The sequence below is a fragment of the Cantharellus anzutake genome, assembly GCF_015039405.1.
Source record: "Cantharellus anzutake strain C23 chromosome Unknown EI90scaffold_4, whole genome shotgun sequence".
NCBI classification, from domain to species: domain Eukaryota; kingdom Fungi; phylum Basidiomycota; class Agaricomycetes; order Cantharellales; family Hydnaceae; genus Cantharellus; species Cantharellus anzutake.
In genome coordinates, this window is record NW_024066954.1 from 1,243,319 (window position 1) to 1,264,260 (window position 20,942).

Consider the following 20,942-nt stretch of genomic DNA (forward strand, 5'->3'; position numbering starts at 1 on the left):
TACGTGACACACTGGCATTGACATTTTACTTGGGTGGCGGAGAGAATAATGTGTTGGATTCACCTGGTGCACATGCAGCGCGCACCTAAACATGATTGTTTACCTAACCGTACCTAAACCACACCGTATCATAGACTTGACATGTCGCCAGGAATCCTACAAGAACACCATACTCCTATCTCATTTCCTCATCTGGAAACTCGGCACAAACGTCCTTAGACTATGGAAAGCTCCAAGGAGCTTTCCAAAAAATGATCACCCGTCATGTACAGGGTAATGGTGCAACCTTGGGGCGCCGAAAACTTTCAAAGCTTGGGATCTGATGTTTTTAGCCAGTCTCACCTCTTTGGTAATTTCCTCCCATAACAGATCGAGAGTCGACGTACCAGCATTTGTACGGACGAAGGAAGGCATCGGTTGGAGTAATCGAAGTCCCTTGTTGACAGAATCGAGCTTCTCCCAAGAGCAGAGTTGACAAGCTCAAGCTAGGCGTTGTATATTATTCAGCCACCCAAGTCTGCGCTTCCTAACTTCGCGACGTAGAGAATCCTGTTGACAGCCGGGTCATAGCGGTCATTCATGATTATCCTAGCTAAGTATCGTGTATTGGGCTACTAGGTGCGAAGAACGAGGAGCACGGTCACGATCTCATAGGTCCGTGGAGTGGCAATCCTCGAAAACCCCACGATCAAGGCACAATGCATGTGCAATTTAAGTTACTAAGAGACTTAAAGCCTGCAAGCTACTAGGGGTGGCAGACCACTATATAAAAGCATGCAGGAGATTCGAAAACGGAACTGCATCGGTTACCCTGGAACGAAAGAGTCGATGCATCATTGATGATACGCCTGCTCAGCAAATCCGAATGATTTCTAGTAATTGAAACAAAATGGTGAACTTGCTTCGGCGTTCGCAGCACTGAGAATAAGGGGTGAAAGAAAAATCGACTGCACGCACTGCAACGGGGGATACGGTCGCGTCGGCGCTATTGTTATATAGCGCACTGATGATCCAAACCCGCGCTGCATGGAGTTCTGCAAGTGTGGTTATTAGACGACAAATCAATAGTATACTAGACCAACGAATAGCTAGGTGAGTCAAGTGATGGAGGACAATGGTAAAATACAATTGCTCAACGGCTCTGCTTAGGAATTTCTGTACAGCAGGCTCGGGATGCGCCAGGCAGTCATTAATAATGTGGGAGCGAGTCGATTGCAGAGTGCCCTTGAACTTGCAACGACAAGGAGATTTCCCTGGTCCAGGCCGAAAGGAAAATACTGTATTGGAGGGTCTATATGGCTAGCCCACTCCCACGACCATTGCTTAAAGTGCGCGCACCGCTTGGCTGACCTCCTTGTTGTTTGCTCCCAGACTTGGACCTTCGGTGGTGTGGTGAAGGACCTGCTGTGACCTCTACATCCCCGCGCTCGTAAGTAAACCATTCATTGTTCGATGCGTGGCGCGAGTTCTGCCCCGCCTCGACAAGATGATCGTGGCTCTGACGCTGCTGTGCTGAGAACCTAGGTCCTGGCTGGCCCTGTGCGAGGTGTGTTGTGCTGCCACCATACTCAGTGCCAGGTGTCTTGATATCATGCTCGTACATGGAATCGTCGTACTCTCCAGTACCCTTCAAGGAAGGATGCTGGTAGTAGTAGGTGTCGTCATATACAGGCATTGGTGGTGGGTAGTCCGTAGGTGGGTAATCCGGGTAGGCACCATAATCGTCTTTGGTGGTGGCGTAAGACGATGCATAGTTTGACTTTCCTCCTGGATTCCGATACGCAGAGGTTGCGGCCGTATCTTCTTCGTCAAGCTTGATGTTTGGCAAGGTGGGCTGAGGGATGGGCTTCCGAATTTGTTCGCCATTCTTGTCCTTGAGATGCGAGAAGTCACCAGCCGCTTCCTTCCGTGCCAGCTTGGCAATCCTCGCGATACGGGCTCGGTTCTTACGCTTCATCAATTCAGCGATGCGCTGGGATAGCAATTGAGTGTGTCATAACATGAGTCAGTGGAATCTGGACCCACCTTGTCGACCTTGTGACAGCAGTACTCTTTCAGGTTGCCTTGGATGTAACAGAGGAGGGGGACGTAGCACAAAGCAGCAACTATTAGGAGGAAAAGAGAACAAAGAAAGACTACCACAGTGAAGAGAATTGAAATGAGGAGGAACTTGGTGACTAGTGATTGTTGAAGCCAGTAATTCTCCATGTTTTTGAGGCTTCCCGAATTGACGAGCCAGAATGAATAGAGGGTGAGCGCATTGATGCACTGACGAGGGCCGTCGGATAGAATCAGACGCTTCCAGCCTGGGATATTCGAGGGTTAATCAAAATGGCGCAGAGGGTTGGAGCCGCTCCAACATACCTTTGAATGTGAAAAAGACGAAGAAGGCAAAATCATCCTTCTTCTTCGTCGAGTTTTCGATTTGGGTGAAGAAGCAGAATGTGTCGTAGGACTCTGTTTCGCAAAATAAATATAAACATACACGAGGCAGTTGAGTCTACACACTCAGGCTGTAGTGTGTGTTCGCCAATACGTTGGTGAACGCATAAGAAATGTCTCGGCTGACAATAATCTTCTGAGCTTTCCAGCCTTCATATAATAGCTACAAGGAGATTAGGTTGGGTTCCTCAACACAACGTCTCCCTATACGCACAAGCAAATAGCCAAAGATGATGCACCCGACGAAAATCCATTTTCCCACAGTGAAATCCACGACGACGCAGTTATCTGCTATCTGTGAATCTTTGCATTTTTGGAAGATCCCATTTGACCACCCGCTTGTAGTTAACATGGTCACAGCAGTGTAGAGATCGGATAAATATACGAGGAAGGACTTGATAAGGACTAGGTATAGCCATAGGTACTGTAGGCGTGTTCCCCAGCTTTCTGAGTGGTAATCGTGCACATCCACAAAATCAAACTTGGGTCGTCGCAACATCAGCGCTGTACACGGTACTCATAGTGGAAGCGACCTTTACCTTGTGATCGTTCACAATCTCCCGCTTCCACTTTGATTCTCCGGGCCAACACATCTGGTTGAATCAGGAGAAAGCGGGCACAATATTCGACCAGCGATAAAATAGTCAGAGGTACGGGTTCCAAGTGAGAGGAATCAGAAGGAGCGTAATTGAGCGATGCTCTTGGGGAGCTGGAGACGAAACCACGAGTGACAACGGTCAGCGGTGAAGAATGATTCCAAGATTTGCCTCGGCGGCAATGTGCGGATAAGTTTTCCATTTTCGGTCACAATCAAGCAATGACACGAACCATGTGTATAAGTAGCATATCCTACGATTCATACAAATCGACCAGTAGGAAGCGAAGAAAGAACAAGATAATACCAAATACGAGAAAAAAACTGGCCATGAACCAGGGATACAAAAGTCGCTTGTACACTTGCAGGCTTGTTTCTGTTTTGTATTGAGCATAACTTGGGGTGAAACGTGGATGCTTGCATGTTGTATTTGACGAACAGATTGAAGGCAGTATGAATTTGAGAGATATTGAAGAGACTTGACAATTGAGGTAAAGAAGGATGTAAAGCTCTTGACGAGTTTCCGACTGCACACAAGAAAATCTTTCCAAATCTTGATGATGCGCGTACAGCGGGGACGGTTCTGCAACAAAACTGCAAATGCACCGAACTGAAAGCATCATCTTACCACCTAGGGGCAGCCCGGTCAGAATCAGAAGGACCATCAAAATCACGATGGGGTGAGCGCCTTGGCGAAAGGCTGCGCCTCCTATCTCTATCCCTTGGACTAGAACTTCGTCTGTCCCTCCAATCACGATCCCTTCCAAACGAGTCGCGGTCGCGGTCCCTGTCACGATCACGGTCACGATCACGGTCACGATCACGATCACGATCATAGCGGTCACGGCGGTCATCGCGATAGCGGTCTCTGTCACGCCTGTCATCGTACCTGTAGTACCTATCGTCACGATCACGGCGGTCATCGCGGTAGCGATCGTATCGACGTCTGTCGTAAGAACGTCGGTAACCCATGTATTCTCCAGGAGTCGATTGATGAGGACGATCTGTAACAGAGTAGTCGACCCGAATCCGACGATGGTGAAGTTCCTGTAGTTACATTAGTAAAAAGGCCACCAGTAGGTGCGCTAAGGCCGGAAATGCAAACAGTCACCACACTTACGACTCCATTCAATTCCTTGATGCATCTCGTTGCCTCCTCAACAGTTGACATTGTGACAAATCCAAACCCACGAGAGCGGTTAGACTATTGACAATAAATTGACTAGCGGCATACAATCAGAACTATGGTACTCACACGCTGATCGTAAACAATGCAACAGCCCTCCACAGCGCCGTGTCTTCCAAACTCATTTTCGAGATCACGCTCCACCGTTCGAATGCTTAAACCAAACACTCCAAGGACCTTTGAGGGCAATGGTGCCTGAGAAGACGAGAGTTTGTAAGTGACTGAGGTGGGGCACATGGGACACGTACAGCAGGCGCATGGGGAGGCCTGCGAGGAGGTGATGATGGTTGTGGACTTCGGCGGCGCGAGCCACTACGGGAGCGGGACCTACGTTCGCGCTCCCGATCAAATCCTTTCGACGTATCTGGGGAAGTCATCTTCTGGTCACGGTCCGTATCGTTGGTCTTGCCGTTCTCCTTAGGGGGGTACGGTGGGTCAGCATAGGGGTCGACAGGTGTTGCCGTCGTAGCAGTGTTGCCGTTCTCTCCGAACTATCCATAGAGTTCATCATTGGTCAGCGTCTCATCCATCACGCCTTTCAGAAAATTTTAGAAAAAAAAATATAAAAAACGAACCATGCTCTTGAAACGAGGCGAAATAGAGTCAGAGTCAGGTTGTCGGGAACTGCCGAAAATACCAGAACTGCTAACAGTTCTATATCACAATTTGCATCCGTAGCTCTACATCCTCAAGACACACCGATGGTAAGCCAGGACGCTGCAACGAAAATTGCATTGGACAGTAATATGCGGCCTTTCCTCTGTTAGGGTATCGATATTGCCAAGCATCACGTCAGGAAGAGCTACCGTACCGCTCCGAAGAGCGAAGATCCATATCTCGCTTTGCTGGTCAGGGTAAGGGCAAGACGTTCACCCTTTGGATTTTATCACTCAATAGATCATCACCAGCTCTATCGGTTTCTTGCGCGACGAACGAATTCCAAGTTCAACCAGGTGCATATTACTGTGAATTTTCATGCGTCACACGCCGACCCTTCTGCCAATATCAGATCGTTCTCCGCCGTTTATTCCTCTCCAAAACCAACCGTCCTCCCGTTTCGCTCAAACGAGTGTCATTGACAGCCAGAAACTCTTTTGCCGAAGGCAAAATTCTTGTCGCCGTTGCCACCATTACCGACGATGAACGTTTGTTCTCCGTTCCAAAAATGACTGTGGCTGCTCTTCGTTTCACCCGATCAGCAAAGGAGCGCATTCTTGCTGCTGGTGGTGAAACCTTGACGCTCGACCAGCTTGCTCTTCGCGCTCCAAAAGGCTCAAACACTCTGATCCTCCGTGGTCCCAAGGACAGGCGTGAAGCCGTCAAACACTTTGGCATGGGTATGTGTGATGTTCGTTCAGAGTTTGGCAGTAATCTCAGTATTCACACTACGCCCTAAAACGCAGGCCCCCACAAGCACAAAAAGCCATACCTTATTTCCAAAGGTCGCAAATTTGAGCGCGCTCGTGGTCGGAGAAAGGTTTGTTTTCTTTCCCGAATCCTCTTCACTGGTGACAGTACTGAGATCCCCTTAATCAGTCTCGTGGCTTCAAAGTGTAAAGTGCACTTCGACATTGACAATGTGTGGGGCGAGCTGGATGTTCATCGAAGGCTTCACATCCGAACTGACTGTGGACTGGATGATAATATGTTTTTACGCGTCCGTTATGCGTTATCTTCACATGTCAATTATCTATGTGTACGCTTCGCCTGACCATGTTTTCGTTGCGCTGTTATTGCCCGGAATTAACCGTGGTGCAAGTGCGATATTTTGCATCTGATTTCCCACGTATATATGTGGTTCTTGGAACGTGTGTTTTTTAGGCTTGCTGCCTCCTTTTTCACCTCTAACCTCCATGATGATGGACGCGCTTTTTCTGAGAGCGTCGGAACTAGGCGGTGTTGCGCCAGACCAGCTTAAGGTAATGTAGATAGAAGAACCTCTACAACAATCTGCAATTGAGGTGGACTCTCCAACAGCTAATATTCTCCTTATTCGTTGCATACCCCCTTGCAGCACTCTTTACAAGCATACCCGCCTCCCGTCCAGCACTTAGACATATATACAATCTAGCTGTTTCAGCATTCTTTTTGATAGGGCTTCTGCACTTATGGTCTGGGGTTCTTCAGTGCCTGGCTTCGAGCGCCTTCACATATCTGGTGGCTTACTATGTCCGGGCTCCTTATATGCCATGGATCATTTTCGTGGCCGCCATGGGCAATCTGACGCTAAACCATACCCTCCGAGCACTCTCCGGCGCCGGATACGATGTTGTAGACATCACCGGAACCCAAATGGTGCTCACGATGAAGCTAACAACTTTCGCTTGGAATGTATTCGATGGTCGCCACCAATCTCCTGTGAGAATTTGTTGCAATCGGCTGTTTACGCCGCTGATTTCAAGATCCCCAGGATCTCGACACATCGCAGGCAGCGGCTAAAATAACCACCTTCCCCGACCCCTTGGCCTTCCTTGGATATGTGTTCTTTTTTCCCGGAATCCTTGTTGGGCCCACATTTGAGTATATCTACTACGAACAACTCGTTCACGGAACCCTCTTCACCCCGAACCCTATTGCAGACAAAACGGCACAATCCTCACGCCTTCCACAAGGCCGGAAGCGTGCTGCGTATACGAAGTTTGCGCAAGGGGCATTTTTCCTAGGAGTATTTGCGCTTTGGGGTGGTGGAATGGATTACGACCGTATATTAACTCCAGAATTCTCCCAGAAGTCATTCCTTGGACGGTAGGCCTCCGCTCCTTCACGTTTCACGCCGCCTTTTAATGTTATTATTGTCCAGTTATTTCTTCACATACCGGCTTGGCCTTGCCCAAAGAACCAAGTATTACGGGGTGTGGCTCCTTGCCGAGGTTGGTATGGCTCCTTGCATGACTGACTCTTAATTTCACAACACATTCCCAGGGTGCTTCTATCCTTACCGGCCTTGGTTTCAACGGTTACGCTAAAACAGGGGAAACTTTGTGGAACCGCACAGCCAACGTTGACATCATGAACATCGAAATCGCACCGAACTTCAAAATTTTGCTCGATAGCTGGAACATGAATACCAATATCTGGCTTAGGAACTGTGTATATAAACGTGTCACGCCCAAGGGAAAGAAGCCAGGGTTTTCGAGCAGCATGATAACTTTCCTCACTAGTGCATTCTGGGTAGGTGATGGCTCGATGGAGGTTTGTTTAGACGCAATGACTCACGGGAGCGACGATAGCATGGAATTCATATCGGCTACTATCTTAGCTTCTTCTTAGGTGCGTTTCACCCTCATGATTCTCAAAACGGACACCTAACACAACACAACCAGGTGGTTTCATCCAATACTCTAACCGACTTATGCGTCAATATTGCCGACCACTTTTCCTCACACCTGATGGGAAATCAACTCAGTATAAACCTATCTATGACGCCCTCGGAATTCTCGCCTCCAGCGCCATCCTCGGCTACGTCGTCGCGCCATTCCAGCTCCTCGATTTGAAAAGGAGCATCCTCGCATGGCACCGCCTGTATTGGTACGGCCACATTCTTGTTGCGTTGCCAATCATTTTCTTCCTCAATGGCGGCAAAAGAGTCATGCGTAAAGTCCTTGCGAGTCGCGGAATCGTCTTGCCAGATAGAAGGAAGCGAAAGCCCGGCGCCGAGACACCTCTGACATCTGGTGCGGTCACGCCTGGCGCACCAGGTGCACCTAATGGGGTGGCGTTGAACGTTCCACCTGTCGAAATGGTAGTGAAAGAAGCTAGTGCAGCGTTACAGGAGTCGAAGAAAGATATATAATTACCTAATTGTCCCTGTTCATCAATGTGCCGACCGACTTCCAAGCATGCAATTTATAATGTCGTCGTTGTATTCCCGAGTCTCAAGTGTCGACAAAAACAGATATCAACAATGCACTTGTATTCATTTTTGCAGCCCCTATCATCTCATCTACGCGTGAGCCTCCTCGTCACGATACACCTAGTGCCGCTGGCGCCATGAACAACAAACCGCGGCCGCGACCACGGCCTAAACCTCGAGCAGCCACAGGAGAAGGAGCACATACTTCTGTCCCTCCGGGAAATGTGTCTTCTTCAAAGGACGGCGACGACTTTTTCATAAGAAACCGTGGGTTTGATGTAATCAAAGCACGAGCTGAACGTATGTGCGTATTATTTCGCCTTGTGTGCGTCAGTCTAGACCCACGCCTCCAAAAGGCGATCGGAAAGCTGAAGAAGAGAGCGAAATAGTGGATCTCGGGGATTCCGATCCGGAAGGCGGTAGCCCAAATGGGAAGAAAAGGCAACGTTATACTAAGGCCCAGCGGTTACCTTCATGGACTACCAAAATTAATCAGGGAAAATCTGTGTTCGGCAAAGAGCAAGTGTAAGCGATAAAAATGATTCTGCCCTTAAAATTTCCAAATTGCATCTTTTTACCTTAACCCTAGGAATCCGGATGCGCTGGACGGTTCGGACGACGAAATCACCGATTTAAACCAAGCAATCAAGCGACCTCGCTCAAAAAGTCCGGATCGATTACGACCAAAGTCGAGATCACCTACTCCTCCACCACCACTTGCCTTCCACATTCGCGAACGTGCTCGTGCCATTGCACGAGAAATCATCAAAGATCATATCCCCCATGTCAATAACATTCGAGATCGAGAAAGCATAAATGCCCTGAACCAATTTAAGGACAACCCTTTTGAGATTGAAGATGACGACGCCGAAGTAGCTGCTATGCTCCGCCGGATCAAATCAGAATACAGGCCGAAAGATATCAGAGATACATCCAGCCCCGCGCCTGGTGTGGGTGGGCTAGACAGGAATGTCAAAATCATCATCACATGGGTGCCGCATCCTGCCGCAAAAGAGCACCCTCCGAATACATGGGATTATATCATTGATAGGGTGGGCTTACGATTACACCCTGCCTAATCCGACGCGCTAAACGTGACACAGGACAGTGATTTACGGCAGATATTCAAGAATATCGCCGGACAAAAGCACATTTTCGCACATGATTTGGTCGTCACCCATGAGGACCACCAGATACACGGCATGAAAACCCCCCGACAGCTTGAGGGCCTGGTACGGGAAATCCATCTTTGTGAGTGAATTAGCTTTGAAATGTAGACCCAATCGCTGATCCTTGGTGGTTTGCAGCGGCTTCGGAGAAAAACACATATGATATCATCCGGGAACTTCGACGACAAGGTAAATCACAACCGGAACCTTCCAACCTGAACGACGAAGAGAATGGTGATGGTGGTGGTGATGATGCTGATGCTGAACCCAAAGTAGAAGAGGTCCGAAAGATAAGACTAGACTTAAAGAGCAAACCATTCCCTGAGGCAAAGAGGATGAACGTTAAAGCGACCACTGCGTGTCGGTCCATCCTGGCTGCCTACCTTAAGGCAGTTGGTGTTGATCCAGGCAAGAAAGGTGTTCGCCTCATGTTTGAGGGCGAATCGCTCGCCCTTGATAAACCCATCGGTAGTCATGATCTTGATCTTGACGAAGATGACGAAGATGATGAGGATCCTAGTGGTGTCCAGATTGATGTAGTGGGCCTTTGAGATTCACCGATTCATCGATTTGGGAGTATGTATAGTAGTCGAAAATATTATCATTGCATCATTCATCTTCCGATCCGCAATTGCTCGGCAATGTACGACTGACGGCTCGAAATAGTTTCGTCTCTCGATATTGTATAGGTGCACGATGGACCTATATACCGAGGTGGGCATTTGTAATACTCAAGCACTAGAGTTGTTTTCTACTCTAGCGGCCGCTAATCGCTCTCTATCTGCTATCCGGAATCGAAAAAACTGAACCAATATCTTAGACGAGCGGTGGTTAATAGTCTGACACGAATACCATGATTTAATCCACTCACATAGACATCAGCAAACACACAGAAACCACTCCCAACAAGCCAGCTGGCATTAACACGGATATATTCCCAATCGAGTGAAATGGTGCAAACAGATAGCACAAAGAACGTATTCCCCGAGATAGCAAACAAGAACAAAGCGAGTGAAAGTCCTTCACATCGGGTCTTCAAATTCTTAGCTAAAGCAGCATCAGTATACATCTCCCGCTTGAAAATAGCCGCACCTATCTGTGGAATCCGTGCGCCCAAGTATAGTATGGCAGATGCCCAGCCCATCAACTGACTGCGCCACTCGAAGATATGATCTTGAGGGATGTCGTTGTGTGGCGTATTGTTGCTCGGATGGCGATCACGAAGGTATCCCAAAACACCAAAACAAACCACAAATAAAGCTAGGAGGCTGTATTTGACGCTTTCACGTTCGAGGAGGGCAACGATCATGCTTTTTTTGGGGCCGGGTTTATCGGAGTCGATTTTCGGTGGAATCAGAGGTGTACTCTCATCGGGTGCGCATGCGCGGTTATGGCTGTCGTAGAAAATTCGATAGTAATATATTTGAACCAACAGAGTGAGGTCGCAAAGTGTGTACTATGATCTCAGGTGCGTTAGTCGCGAAATCACAACAGATGCGTTGATCACACACGTAGGAGGCCAAAATAATGACAGTAGGGAGCAATCCAGCTCTTATGGAGCCAAATAAGTTGAATAGATCTCCTAATGTCCACGCTATTATGAAGGCAACTGAGAGCCCTTCACCAGATTTGCGCTGATAGTTCTCAAGAAGCTGTGGAGAATAAACGACAAGCCTGGCATAGCCTTCATCAGCCTGATGGATGCCCAAATCAATGTCGTAGATCCACTCACCAGCACCCTATGGATAGCCAACCGAGCTAAGCAATTCGAACATTAGTACTAGCTTTGTATGGGTCAGGAACAATTGGATTGGGGTCTTACAACGCTACTTGCTTCTTTTCGCCCATTGACCAAAAGCTCCTCCATAATACACATATGCCGGCTCAGACAGATATTTTCTATAAAATAAGGTGATGCGGTGTGGTGAAATGTATTCCGCGTCAAAGGGGATAAACTCGGCCACCCGGCCAACTACACTGCCACCAAAATTTCTCTTCAGATGCAGGCACACTATCAGACTTTCCGCGATACCCTCAAGCATTCAAAGTTCGTACTAAAACATCCGTGTTTTTGTCGACTAAACTCGGGCTCGAATCAGGCACACTATAGTAGTTTGTGGGGCTGGGCTTTCGGCCGCCTCTGGGATACCTACTTTTCGAGGAGCAGGTAATTCCCCATTGATTTTAGCAAGAAAGCGAAAACAATGGAATCATATGGCCTCCATTGGTTCAGCATATCGTTGCGGAACTACTAATTCTATATTCTAGGAGGCTTATGGAGGACTTTCAATGCTATCTCCCTCGCAACTCCACAAGCTTTTGATCGCGATCCCAGCGTCGTTTGGCAATTCTATCATTACCGACGGGAAGTGTATGTTTTGCCTGTTTCTAAGTCCCATCACCGATTGTCTTGATCCCGAATCTCTCTCAGTGCACTGGCGGCCAGTCCCAACCGCGCCCACAACATTCTTGCGTCACTCTCACTCTCTTCCTCCCCATTTCGTGGTCCTGGGTCCTCATTCAAGGTCATTACTCAAAATGTAGATGGACTCAGTATTAATGCTGCGCTAGCTGTGTCTAATCCGACCGAAGCATTGGATGCTATCATTCAGATGCACGGCTCAATTCTCTCTACCACTTGCATGGATTGCGATCATGAGGAGGAGAATCGTAGCTCTCCCATATGCGAGGCGTTGGGCAGTCAGGAACTAAGTCTCGAGTCTTCTTTGCCTCTGGGAAATATCCCTCTGGTTGATTTGCCACACTGCACCCGCGAAGGCTGCAACGGCTTACTGCGCCCTGCAGTCGTTTGGTTTGGCGAGGAGCCAAGGCGGATGAATGAGATAAATGAACTAGTCGACAACGCAGACTTGTGCATTGTGGTTGGGACGTCCTCCACCGTAAGCTCGTCCATCTGTTCTACCAAATTAATCACCTTGCTTCGTATTAGGTGTATCCCGCAGCCGGATTCGCGTTTGCGGTCAAAGAGAACGGAGGGAAGGTCGCAATTTTCAACCTCGAAAGGACACCCGGAGATGATGAGGCAGACTGGTTGTTCCTCGGACCATGCGAGGATACGCTTTTCACTGCTGTTGGCTTGTAGTTCGAGTTGTTCTTTGTTAAAAGGCCTTACTCCGTGGTTCAGGAATCACCATCATGCAATCAGAACTGCCAATTGGACGTCGTTTCATCATCTGGATAACTATGCTGAAGCTCCATGTGTGCCGCTTCCGCATGTTCGGGAATGGCAATGTGATACCCAAGCATCCTTGAAACTTCAAGGATCACATTATTATATTACCCAGACCCTTGGGAACTCGTTCACGTTCTGGAGCTAAGGGAATTTTTCATACTCCCGTCGTTGAGTCGATAATGGAGTGCGTATGTACATATTTCCTCTGGATCATGTCAGAGAGTCCCCCCGAAGTGATCGACGAGCCAACGGAGGGAACCCTCGTGTGCAAACTTCCCTCGGAGTTCAGTCACCCCCGGCTGCGAGCGGCGAGCATGGACGCCGATGCACCGCAAACCATGCGACACCATGACATTTCACCACCATCATCATATGGGGCCAAAGTGCCGAGGCCGGGTTAACATCCGATCATCAGAAAGGCCTCCTAACACTTGCCTTCTATTAAGCGTGACACATGCCTTCGAGAGTCTCGGTGAAATGCTTATGACTGAGTTTGCTCAAAATGCCTGGCTTCGGTCAGCACACATATCGTGTGCAACGTCTAATGATGGTTTCTCGGCATGCTGAACAACAAAAGTCCACGAGATCCTTTCTAACTGATCGATGAGCGCTCCTATCCGTCACATCTTGGTTTTTATAGCTGTATGGAATCCGGGTCTTTTCAGATGAACTTCAGGCACGGGGTTCCAGCCCACCGGAGCACACCGAAGTTTGGAAATTTTGTCTCAAGTCGGAGCAGTCCTTGGACCACAACAAGGTAGACATCCTCTCAGGGGAAAAATTGCCTCGGGGCCGCCTGCGACAAGTGACGACTCTTAGGTCTTGGCTCGGACAATGAAAGCAAGCAACTACCACTATTGACACTGGATGCTTCTTAGAGCTCCAACTGTAGAGCCACGGCTGGGTTTGAACCGCGACAAGTGGAGTCTCTAAAGAAGTCCTGACTGATTGATCCAAGTGGGAGAGTGTTTAGGAGGGATGACGAACAAGACATCCTAGTGCGCCTCACAGAGGGTGGGTGACGACCCCTGAACCTGAATCGATCCAGAAAGGTTATTGACTCTGTGACGGGAAGATTGCAACAATCTACTTCGCTTAGGATCCAAAGTGCCCACACCCGCTTCGCTCGTCAAGTCATGGATTACCAGGGGAAGAGTTCCCGAATTTGGGATTGCCGATATCCTGATGAGGCAGAAACCCACCGTTGCCATCCCTATCCAACTCTATCACCCTGCCTTCGCATTTTTTCCAGCAAAGCTTTTGATCCTGGGTTCCAGGTACCATCAGACTTCAAATTGCGGACCTACGGTCTGCTGATGGACTCCGCTGCCAGTGAGGACGTTCCTCGGCAACAAATTAGGCTAGTTCTCGAGAAAATGCTCGGTCGTACCTTGCTTTCTAATGATGATTTCACGGAGTTCGACGGTACTGTAATGAGTTCCTCCCAAGATGTATCCTTATCGATGAAAAGGAGGGGAAAATTGGGGGGCCCTCTGACCCTTCAACTCAGGCTGCATTTTCACTTTTAAGTCGATATCAACAACAAAACGTTAGAATATGTTCTCTTTTGTTTGGCTTTTGCCTGGCCACTTATGCTTGACAATTTACAGGCTCAGGATATCGTGCGCAGGTGGTGCTGTCCAACTTTTCTTGTCGCCCAGGCTGGACCATGGTTTGCTATTCTGGGCGGTGTCCTGACATCCCGGTGCATTGTCCAGCGGCTGACAGACTACCTTTTCATTCATGCCTCGATGAATACCAGTGCACTCGGATTTCACGTGTTCTCTACACTCTTACAGAGTCGCTTTCACAACTCGATGCATGGTATACCACCATTGGCAAGCTTCCCAAAATGCAGCCCAGTGTCCCCCATCCTAGGTTCTTCCCTACTCCGCGATTCTTTGAGCAAGACGGCAATCTTGTCGAGTTTGAGTATGAACGACCTTTTGAGCCTGAGCCGGACTGCAAAACGTTCCTTGCGACACGTGTCGACGACTCGACCAAAGTTGTGGTCAAATTTGTGACTGATTATGGTGCTGATGCTCATCGTGCCATGGAGAAAGAAGGGTTCGCACCGAACTTGTTGTATTGTGGGCCAGTCAATGTCATTCCTGAAATGCCCTGTTATGGCGAGCTCCAAATGGTCATTATGGAATACGTGGCTGGCAAGACACTCGCTGTTGTGTTGGGGTCAGAGGCCCGGAACTCGTCGATAGACGCACTTAACACACTTCCAAGCGTCATTGAGTCGCTTCATGCCAAAAACTTTGTCTACGGAGATCTTCGGCCACCGAATATCATAATTACAGTTGAGGGGAAGGTCCAGCTCATCGATTTCGACTGGGCTGGAAAGAATGGTGAAGCCCGATATCCATTATCAATCTCAACATCTATTAAATGGCCTGAAGCGGACCAATGGGAACGCTCGATCAGAACTCGCTCCCAGCTATTAGTATATGTTAATGGGGTTTGTGGACTGGCATACATTCGACCGGAGCATGATCGTGCGATGCTGGACTTGTTCCTGGGTGGCACAACGGTACCAATGTCAGTCTGTAGTTGATTCTGTCTTGGATTTTTCTCTAAACTCCTATGGCTCAATACTGCTGGTCGTGAACGCGTTCATCCCGGCTAAAGCATATGCCAAGAGTTCAGCACCACACAGTCTGGCCCATATCAATCAGCAAGGACATTCACTTAGTCTGTTTTCCTGCTCTTATGCTGTTGACTGTGTAACTTGTTCCGCGTTCGGTCTCTATTTTCCCCATTTCCGGCTTGTTGCAACTTTGCTTTGTTCTTCATACGTGTCTGCATTTCATTTCTTTGACATTGCCCTCTTGTGCCCCCCCCCCCCCACACACACTAATAATGCTGGGTACAGTGGTCCAGTGGTCACTTTCAATTCATCAGATGGTTCAATTCGCTAAGTCCTGCAAATTTACCGGTCCCAAATTGAATGCATTATTGACAGATCCCGTTGCCAAATCCTTCAAAATCCAAGGTCCTCAATTTCTTCACGCTCTTTTGCATTCACCTTTCCTAACCTCTTGCACTGGTGAAGAAATATTTCCGCTACGTTATCCTCTCGATCTTTGGCAACTACCGTGTGCGCTGCCTGTGGAGCTGCCTTGACTTCCTCTGCTGTGCTTCATGATGTTGTCAATGTGTTCTCACTTTACTGCAAGGTGAATATCGTCCTTTCACACCTCATCTTCTTCTATGCAACTTGGCTGGATGGAATCGCGGATATGTCCTCGCCGAGCATCATGGTTAGGATGTGCACCAAATGTCATCGCTGTTTGAAACAGTGTCCGAGTATGCTGAGTATGGCCATAGCTAACGATTTTTATTTCCTTCCCAGCTTAACCATTGTGAATGAAGCACTGATTGCCAGAAGACGTGCGAAAAGTTGCAAGGACATGACGAAGCAAGGTAATTCCGCGTTGAGGTTGGATAGCACCAAGTATCCGATTATAGTGAGGACGCGATAATATGAACCTCGTAGGCCTATAGTACAGTAGGGAGGTTGCCAACAGATGAAGACATTGTGCAAAACTATATATGAGCGACGCCGCGCTCATCATGTTGATTTTGGCCCAGGAATCCTCGAGACCACACACACGAACCCGGGGTCACATCTATTTCGTGATTTCCGCGGGCAGCGCAGTTGTCAGGCAGCCTGCTGTCCCGTGCATGTATCCGCAGTCGTGCGTTGGGGCAGGAGTTGCAACTTGCTCAAAACGAGAAGGATCGGCCAATATATTCATCCTGGCGGTATAAAAGACTGGTTTGCGGCTCGCCAGGTTTCCAACGAACCACCATAATCTACCAAAACGACCTGCGTGTTAAATTTTGACGATCACCAAACCGTATCGACATGAAATACTTTAATCCTCTGATCCTCTTCTCGACTCTCGCCCTTGCCCCATCTGCATTGGCGGGTCCTTTTACCTACGGAGTTTGTCAAACAGGGTGTAACGTCGTGGCCGTAGCATGCTACGCCGCAGCCGGATTTACGTTCGGTACCGTGGCAGCTGTGGGGGCCCCTTCGGCCATTGTCGCATGCAACAGTGCCCTCGGAACCTGCTCTGCGGGTTGTGCAGCACTTCTCATCGCTCCCGCTCCCTGAATCGTATGTAGGTCGTGTTTCTTAAACCCTCAGCGCGCAGTCCAATGCCAATTACCTTGCAGCCCGACCATCTGATGGAACATGGAGGACACATGTCTGTTGGAGCCGATATGTACTTCCCATCCTGTCCACAACTCACTGTATCTTCGGCTGTCACGCGCTTTTCACGTTGTACGATCCCATGTTGTCTTAGTCTGTCATATAATTCCAACTGTGGTAATCCAAACAACTCCAAACATGGATACACAAGTGCGGAAGCTTTGGACATTACATGCGACTCTTGCAACATTTCAAGAAGCTGTCAAGCTGCGTGGTCCCCAGGATGCGATTTTGGCCATTGCAAGGGAAGCGGTGTAATGACACGCTGGCAGCTTCGCAAAGCCCCAATACGTTTGTCTTTGTTTGTGTTGAGGGGATTCTCGGGCTTCGAAAGCTAAACTCCTGGAATTGGGTCAACAGTGTTTCGCCGCCATGGCAAGATTTGGAGCAGGAATAATCTCGGGTTTACCTAAACTCAGAGACTAACTCATTTGAAAAACACCTCCGCTGCAACACAATGCGGGCTTCAGAGACGGAACGTCGAATGGCTGGGATGCGAATAGCTGTCTGTCTAGTATCTGATTGTACCGTCTCAACCTTTCAGAGTCAGAGTCTTATGTCACACTCCTCATTATCTCCGTCATACTTGTTTGTTGCTTCTGAACCAAAAAGTTTTCAACTAGTACGGGTACTCGAGTAGTCACCTTCTCTCATACGTCCTCGGGCAACATAGGGTCACCGATTAACTCCCTAGGAATTTCGGGCTATTTACCTCTAGTCAGGCTGGCTAGGATGTGAATACAGAAGCCAGAGAAACGCCCATTGTCGCATATTTCGAGTCATTGCATGCCCTATCTATGTGGTTCCCCTGAAGTGGATTGTATCTTGTGAGATTCTTCCCTCTTTCGCTCTTCTACATTTCTCATGCTGCGCGCTTTGCATCCCCCTTTTTCATTCTGGCATATGCCTTATCATTGAACGGAGCCTTCAACCGCTTACTCACGCGCAATGCAAATCAATCCTCCAGCGGGATTCTGCGTCTCAAACATCATTATCAATCACAGTTGCTCTTCATTATCCCTAAGCAACTGAAATGACTTATTCGGGCTCAGTTGTAATTAAGTAACTGAGTGGAATTGATGGGACAACGTTCTGGCAGAAGGCAGCAGACAAGAATTCAGTTTTAAAGTTGCGGATAAACCTCGGCAAATCGGAGAGCGACTGGGGAGGAGTCTGGTTTTAACTGCGCTTCATTAATCCGACACGCCGTCGCCTTCAATGTTTCTTCTGAATCCTCTCGTTGACATCTCGCCTAGGCAAGGTAGAACTACCAATGCGCCGCCGCTGGTCGCGGCTTTTCCTTTGCGACATCTCCACGGCGCCACTTTAGAGACTGAATACAGCTCACAGCTGGGTCGCATTCTAACTTCAATCGCTGTAAAGCGCTCTGAATGGGAATCACTGGCTTCACGAGCGCTCAGCTCAGGTGGCTTCGTTGGGGTTTACCCAGCCGCTAAAAACCCACCAAAGCGGTCGGATCAACCCGAGATCTGAGGCCATTGTACATACAATTCACTACATCAATAAATATACAACAACAGTCCGCCAGGATTCCACTTGCAATAAGAACCTCTAAAGTTGCTTCAACACCTAGGAGCAACTAAAGGGTATGCGCGGGTCAAATGATTAAGAGAGCGCCTCGCTACACGAGGCCATCATACAGTGATAGCGCCTTGAGAATAAATAGAGTGTTCGCTTCAGTACCAGAGTCACATCGATGATGTACTCTCTTACCTGAACTATCGTAGGGTCCTGCTTACTACCCTCCACAAATTCATCGAACGTCAACCGAGCATCTTTATCTCTGTCCATATTCCGGAAAATCTTGTCAACTCGCTAATGATCAAGGAGTAAGCAAAGTCGATCGTTCTAAAGTTGGTAATCCTGACCTTCTCCGGCGTGTCCTCGTCCGCGGGTAATTTGACCATCTGCCCTGTCATCTTGTATATGGACCTTACTATTTGAAGCATTTCATCATATGTGATAAACCCATCGCCATCAATGTCGTATAGTTGGAATGCCCCTATTTATAACGCGCGCACATTAGCCAAAACGGAATAGGGCGAAGGGAAAGTGTAATGCGCGGCAAGGGGAAGAGACGATAGGAGGGAAAGGGGTAGACGCGGGCTACAGTCAGATCAGCATGACTCGACACGCACATTTCAGTTTTTCGTCCAGTCGCCCTCTGCTCGTTACACTGAGGGCACCGATAAACTCCTTGAAATCAATCGTCCCATTTTTGTTCTCATCGAATACGTTGAACACATATTCTGAGAATTGACCAGGGTCTCCAAAAGGGAAGAATTGTTTATATATGCGGGCAAATTCGATCTTGTCAAGATGGCCAGATGGACAGTCCTTCAGGAACCCTTTGTACCTACATTTCGAAAGAGAGGGGTTGGGGTTTGAGGATGAGTAAACTTGAAACAGTGAGCTTGGATTAACTTCTAGTATACGGACCACTGTTGCAATTCCTTCTTGTCAACTGCAGCGAGGGATCGGTAACGATTAGCGCATCTGAATGGAGGGGAGTTTCGACATGACACACAGTAGGTGTTCTTCTGTAAATCTGCTAGCTGTTCGGGAGACAACTTGCTTTGTGATTTGCCCATCTTGAGTCGTGATTCGCAAGGGAAGCAAGTGTAGTGATCGAATCACTCTTTAAGTGGGGTGGCAATGGACAATGAGAAGAGGGAGAGACAGTAAAGCCTTAGATATAGATCGAAGATTCCCTACAGCCACACACTAACCGGGTGGCTCGAAAACTGCCCAGGAATCCGAGAATGGTTTGGGGAGAAGCGGTGCAGAGGTTCACGTATGGGAAGCCAAGTATTTGTTGCTTGACCGACACGTGATGCTAGTGAGTAGGCGCGCGCGGCTACGGCTGCGGGAAATATGATTTCACGTATGAGACAAAGGGGCTATAATGAGCCTAATCTGAAGTTGAGTTCTTTTCCGAGCCAAAACGGCGCCACTTTGATGCCATCCAATTCTGAGACCGCTTCCACCTTTGACTTCTCTCTGACCACACGCACAGCTTTCGGGGAGTCTTTCCCCCTGGTTCTGCCATAAAAGCGCCTCCCATTGCCACTCACGAATGCTTGAAGGTTATCCAAAGCTCCAAAGGACTCGAGGAGATGTGCAACTAGAGGAAGAAGAATGGGCGATGTATAAACTCCTGCAGCACACCCTTCAGTTGGTGTGGCGGTGGATTTAGAAACTATCGGATGAGGAGCAGAGTCGGAGCCGAGGAAAAATCGTGGATGACCTGACCCGACACAAAGCCGCGTGGACTTGACATTTGGCGTCATGATATTTGAAAGGGCTTACCTTCGTATATGACTTGTTGCAAAGCCCGCCTGTCACTGGGGTATTTCGCAACAGGCTTGCAAAAATGGAAAGATTGACCTGCCCAGTCATCAACTGAGAGGCTAAGATGATGGGCGGTGATGGTACAGCCAACGGTATCCCCCAAAGTCTTGACAGTCTCCACTGCAGCGCGCGTCGTAGCGTGTTCGAGAACTATTCTCAGCTTCGGAAACTTCCTGTGCAATGTTACGAGATGCGGAAGAAACTTTTCCTCCGCATTTAACACGCAAATATTCTATGGATCATCCGAATTGCCTAAGATCTAGCATGGCTCCGGGAAGGAAAACAGCACGAACTGATTCGGGATCAGAGGGGACTTCCCCGTGCAGGTTGAGGACTAATCCCTCCTCTTCCATCGCCTTGAATATAGGGTCATATACCTCATAGGACTCAATTCCTCCATCTGAATTCGTAGTGACACCCCGTGGGTATGACTTCACTCCTGAGAATAATGAGCCAAGAAACGGGCGCCTCAGTGGCCCAACATGGCAATCAACTGACCAACTATCCCGGCTTTCTTTGCCTTCCGAATCTCATCTGGAGTAAGCTCGGGCGATAGATACAGGGTCATGAGATACTCGATATTGGGATCGATCGCTTCCAGGCTCTGTTTATAGGCGAGAGCTAGGTCGGTTGTCGTAATCGGGGGCTTCAAGTTAGGCTATAAGGCGAAGTGGGTCATAGGTCATAAAAGGAACCAGGGACGGGAAACGGTGAGCCCTGGGTACCATAACATAGGCCAAGTTGAAACCGCCTTTGGCAACATGAGGTGTGACAAGGCGAGATAGCTGTCCTTGCCGAAGATGGACGTGAAAATCAGCTGGATCGTACACAATTATATCGGTCATTGCCACACTCCGTATGGAAGAGAGGTGAAGACTGGGTGATTATCTGCTGGAGTTCCTTG

General features: G+C 48.5%; 13 protein-coding genes across 13 annotated transcripts; 8 read left to right on the forward strand and 5 right to left on the reverse strand.

Moving 5' to 3' along the window:
• Positions 1–1,291: 1,291 nt before the first annotated feature.
• EI90DRAFT_2905513 (uncharacterized protein) lies at positions 1,292–3,035 on the reverse strand (the record flags this gene model as incomplete). The annotated part of the gene is made up of 6 exons (XM_039054208.1): positions 1,292–1,972; positions 2,026–2,306; positions 2,365–2,457; positions 2,509–2,605; positions 2,657–2,923; positions 2,982–3,035. 6 exons carry the CDS (start codon positions 3,033–3,035, stop codon positions 1,292–1,294), a joined length of 1,473 nt encoding a protein of 490 aa, XP_038922414.1.
• A 223-nt stretch (positions 3,036–3,258) lies between these two features.
• Positions 3,259–4,600, reverse strand: EI90DRAFT_3150586 (uncharacterized protein; the record flags this gene model as incomplete). Its single annotated transcript, XM_039065670.1, has 4 exons — positions 3,259–4,084; positions 4,149–4,241; positions 4,293–4,418; positions 4,472–4,600. 4 exons carry the CDS (start codon positions 4,598–4,600, stop codon positions 3,662–3,664), a joined length of 771 nt encoding a protein of 256 aa, XP_038922415.1. The 3' UTR covers positions 3,259–3,661.
• A 199-nt stretch (positions 4,601–4,799) lies between these two features.
• On the forward strand, positions 4,800–6,035 carry EI90DRAFT_3150587 (ribosomal protein L18e/L15P; the record flags this gene model as incomplete). The annotated part of the gene is made up of 7 exons (XM_039065671.1): positions 4,800–4,836; positions 4,902–4,927; positions 4,991–5,077; positions 5,132–5,176; positions 5,233–5,560; positions 5,627–5,700; positions 5,760–6,035. 7 exons carry the CDS (start codon positions 4,800–4,802, stop codon positions 5,778–5,780), a joined length of 618 nt encoding a protein of 205 aa, XP_038922416.1. The 3' UTR covers positions 5,781–6,035.
• A 47-nt stretch (positions 6,036–6,082) lies between these two features.
• On the forward strand, positions 6,083–8,016 carry EI90DRAFT_2905754 (endoplasmic reticulum protein; the record flags this gene model as incomplete). Its single annotated transcript, XM_039054218.1, has 7 exons — positions 6,083–6,142; positions 6,201–6,581; positions 6,634–6,968; positions 7,024–7,093; positions 7,146–7,394; positions 7,454–7,493; positions 7,547–8,016. The coding sequence occupies 7 exons, from the start codon at positions 6,083–6,085 to the stop codon at positions 8,014–8,016; spliced, it is 1,605 nt and encodes a 534-aa protein (XP_038922417.1).
• Positions 8,017–8,510: 494 nt separating this feature from the next.
• Positions 8,511–9,866, forward strand: EI90DRAFT_3034099 (uncharacterized protein). Its single transcript, XM_039058512.1, has 3 exons — positions 8,511–9,128; positions 9,180–9,327; positions 9,384–9,866. Exons 1-3 carry the CDS (start codon positions 8,958–8,960, stop codon positions 9,794–9,796), a joined length of 732 nt encoding a protein of 243 aa, XP_038922418.1. The 5' UTR covers positions 8,511–8,957; the 3' UTR covers positions 9,797–9,866.
• On the reverse strand, positions 9,849–11,112 carry EI90DRAFT_3222769 (PQ-loop-domain-containing protein; the record flags this gene model as incomplete). Its single annotated transcript, XM_039066474.1, has 6 exons — positions 9,849–10,060; positions 10,117–10,292; positions 10,338–10,701; positions 10,757–10,919; positions 10,978–11,003; positions 11,068–11,112. The coding sequence occupies 6 exons, from the start codon at positions 11,110–11,112 to the stop codon at positions 9,977–9,979; spliced, it is 858 nt and encodes a 285-aa protein (XP_038922419.1). The 3' UTR covers positions 9,849–9,976.
• Positions 11,113–11,228: 116 nt separating this feature from the next.
• Positions 11,229–12,458, forward strand: EI90DRAFT_3034104 (DHS-like NAD/FAD-binding domain-containing protein). Its single transcript, XM_039058513.1, has 5 exons — positions 11,229–11,292; positions 11,345–11,412; positions 11,514–11,616; positions 11,677–12,145; positions 12,196–12,458. Exons 1-5 carry the CDS (start codon positions 11,246–11,248, stop codon positions 12,346–12,348), a joined length of 840 nt encoding a protein of 279 aa, XP_038922420.1. The 5' UTR covers positions 11,229–11,245; the 3' UTR covers positions 12,349–12,458.
• Positions 12,426–12,827, forward strand: EI90DRAFT_3034107 (uncharacterized protein). Its single transcript, XM_039058514.1, has one exon. It carries the CDS (start codon positions 12,629–12,631, stop codon positions 12,788–12,790), a length of 162 nt encoding a protein of 53 aa, XP_038922421.1. The 5' UTR covers positions 12,426–12,628; the 3' UTR covers positions 12,791–12,827.
• A 1,279-nt stretch (positions 12,828–14,106) lies between these two features.
• EI90DRAFT_3034109 (uncharacterized protein) lies at positions 14,107–15,093 on the forward strand (the record flags this gene model as incomplete). The annotated part of the gene is made up of 1 exon (XM_039058515.1): positions 14,107–15,093. A coding segment is annotated over one exon (895 nt), but the record flags the coding sequence as incomplete, so codon positions are not given.
• A 982-nt stretch (positions 15,094–16,075) lies between these two features.
• EI90DRAFT_2989286 (uncharacterized protein) lies at positions 16,076–16,718 on the forward strand. The gene is made up of 2 exons (XM_039056064.1): positions 16,076–16,574; positions 16,630–16,718. Exon 1 carries the CDS (start codon positions 16,316–16,318, stop codon positions 16,565–16,567), a length of 252 nt encoding a protein of 83 aa, XP_038922423.1. The 5' UTR covers positions 16,076–16,315; the 3' UTR covers positions 16,568–16,574; positions 16,630–16,718.
• Positions 16,281–16,955, forward strand: EI90DRAFT_1743709 (uncharacterized protein; the record flags this gene model as incomplete). Its single annotated transcript, XM_039052112.1, has 2 exons — positions 16,281–16,574; positions 16,630–16,955. A coding segment is annotated over exon 2 (314 nt), but the record flags the coding sequence as incomplete, so codon positions are not given.
• A 1,353-nt stretch (positions 16,956–18,308) lies between these two features.
• EI90DRAFT_2905859 (uncharacterized protein) lies at positions 18,309–19,278 on the reverse strand (the record flags this gene model as incomplete). The annotated part of the gene is made up of 6 exons (XM_039054226.1): positions 18,309–18,338; positions 18,401–18,502; positions 18,556–18,689; positions 18,826–19,043; positions 19,127–19,151; positions 19,215–19,278. The coding sequence occupies 6 exons, from the start codon at positions 19,276–19,278 to the stop codon at positions 18,309–18,311; spliced, it is 573 nt and encodes a 190-aa protein (XP_038922425.1).
• A 309-nt stretch (positions 19,279–19,587) lies between these two features.
• Positions 19,588–20,883, reverse strand: EI90DRAFT_2904935 (Dihydroorotase; the record flags this gene model as incomplete). Its single annotated transcript, XM_039054186.1, has 5 exons — positions 19,588–19,934; positions 19,997–20,270; positions 20,332–20,477; positions 20,537–20,696; positions 20,764–20,883. 5 exons carry the CDS (start codon positions 20,881–20,883, stop codon positions 19,588–19,590), a joined length of 1,047 nt encoding a protein of 348 aa, XP_038922426.1.
• Positions 20,884–20,942: the final 59 nt, after the last annotated feature.